This window comes from Sinocyclocheilus anshuiensis, unplaced genomic scaffold (assembly GCF_001515605.1).
Source record: "Sinocyclocheilus anshuiensis isolate Anshui unplaced genomic scaffold, SAMN03320099.WGS_v1.1 scaffold108, whole genome shotgun sequence".
Lineage (NCBI taxonomy): Eukaryota > Metazoa > Chordata > Actinopteri > Cypriniformes > Cyprinidae > Sinocyclocheilus > Sinocyclocheilus anshuiensis.
The window spans coordinates 539,441-539,874 of record NW_015554071.1 but is presented as its reverse complement, the minus strand read 5'-3'; the positions used below and the strand labels follow the sequence as shown (position 1 = coordinate 539,874).

Genomic DNA, 434 nt, shown 5'->3' with positions numbered 1-434 from the left:
GTGTCTAAACCGTATTTTTGGTCATTAATACATGCTGTCTAGGTAGGCAGCTCTACAGGTTTTGAGACACCCTCTCTGCAGTATTATATAAGATTATTTACAGTATTATTATAATTATATAAGATAAACATGTACTTACCTGCGAACCTGATTTTGATCAGATCCAGGGGGTGCAACACCATTGTGGAAATAACTCCCCCACTAAGTCCAGCAGCGAGATTTTCATATCTGATGTGTTTCGAGAGTCGCAGGAGGCTTGCAGTAAGGGAAAAAGAAGAGCCAGAGGAGTCTGCGGCGTGTCTCTGCCTGGAAACGGTAGCGCTCATGTTTGTTTGCGTACTAGAGACGGACTCCCTGAGCGGCAAGAGGCAGGACAATACACTTTGTGAGGGCAGACAGCGGCACACTAACCCTGTTTAAAAAAAAAATAATAT

The 434-nt window shown here is 43.5% G+C and overlaps 1 protein-coding gene across 1 annotated transcript in view; it reads right to left on the bottom strand.

Annotated features, from left to right (window-relative positions):
* Window positions 1-434, bottom strand: part of LOC107668716 (mitochondrial folate transporter/carrier-like) — a 14,931-nt gene that overhangs the window by 14,343 nt on the left and 154 nt on the right. The window contains exon 2 of the mRNA XM_016460687.1: window positions 140-416. Coding sequence (XP_016316173.1) covers window positions 140-416 — 277 coding nt within the window. The remainder of the gene's footprint in view (window positions 1-139; window positions 417-434) is intronic.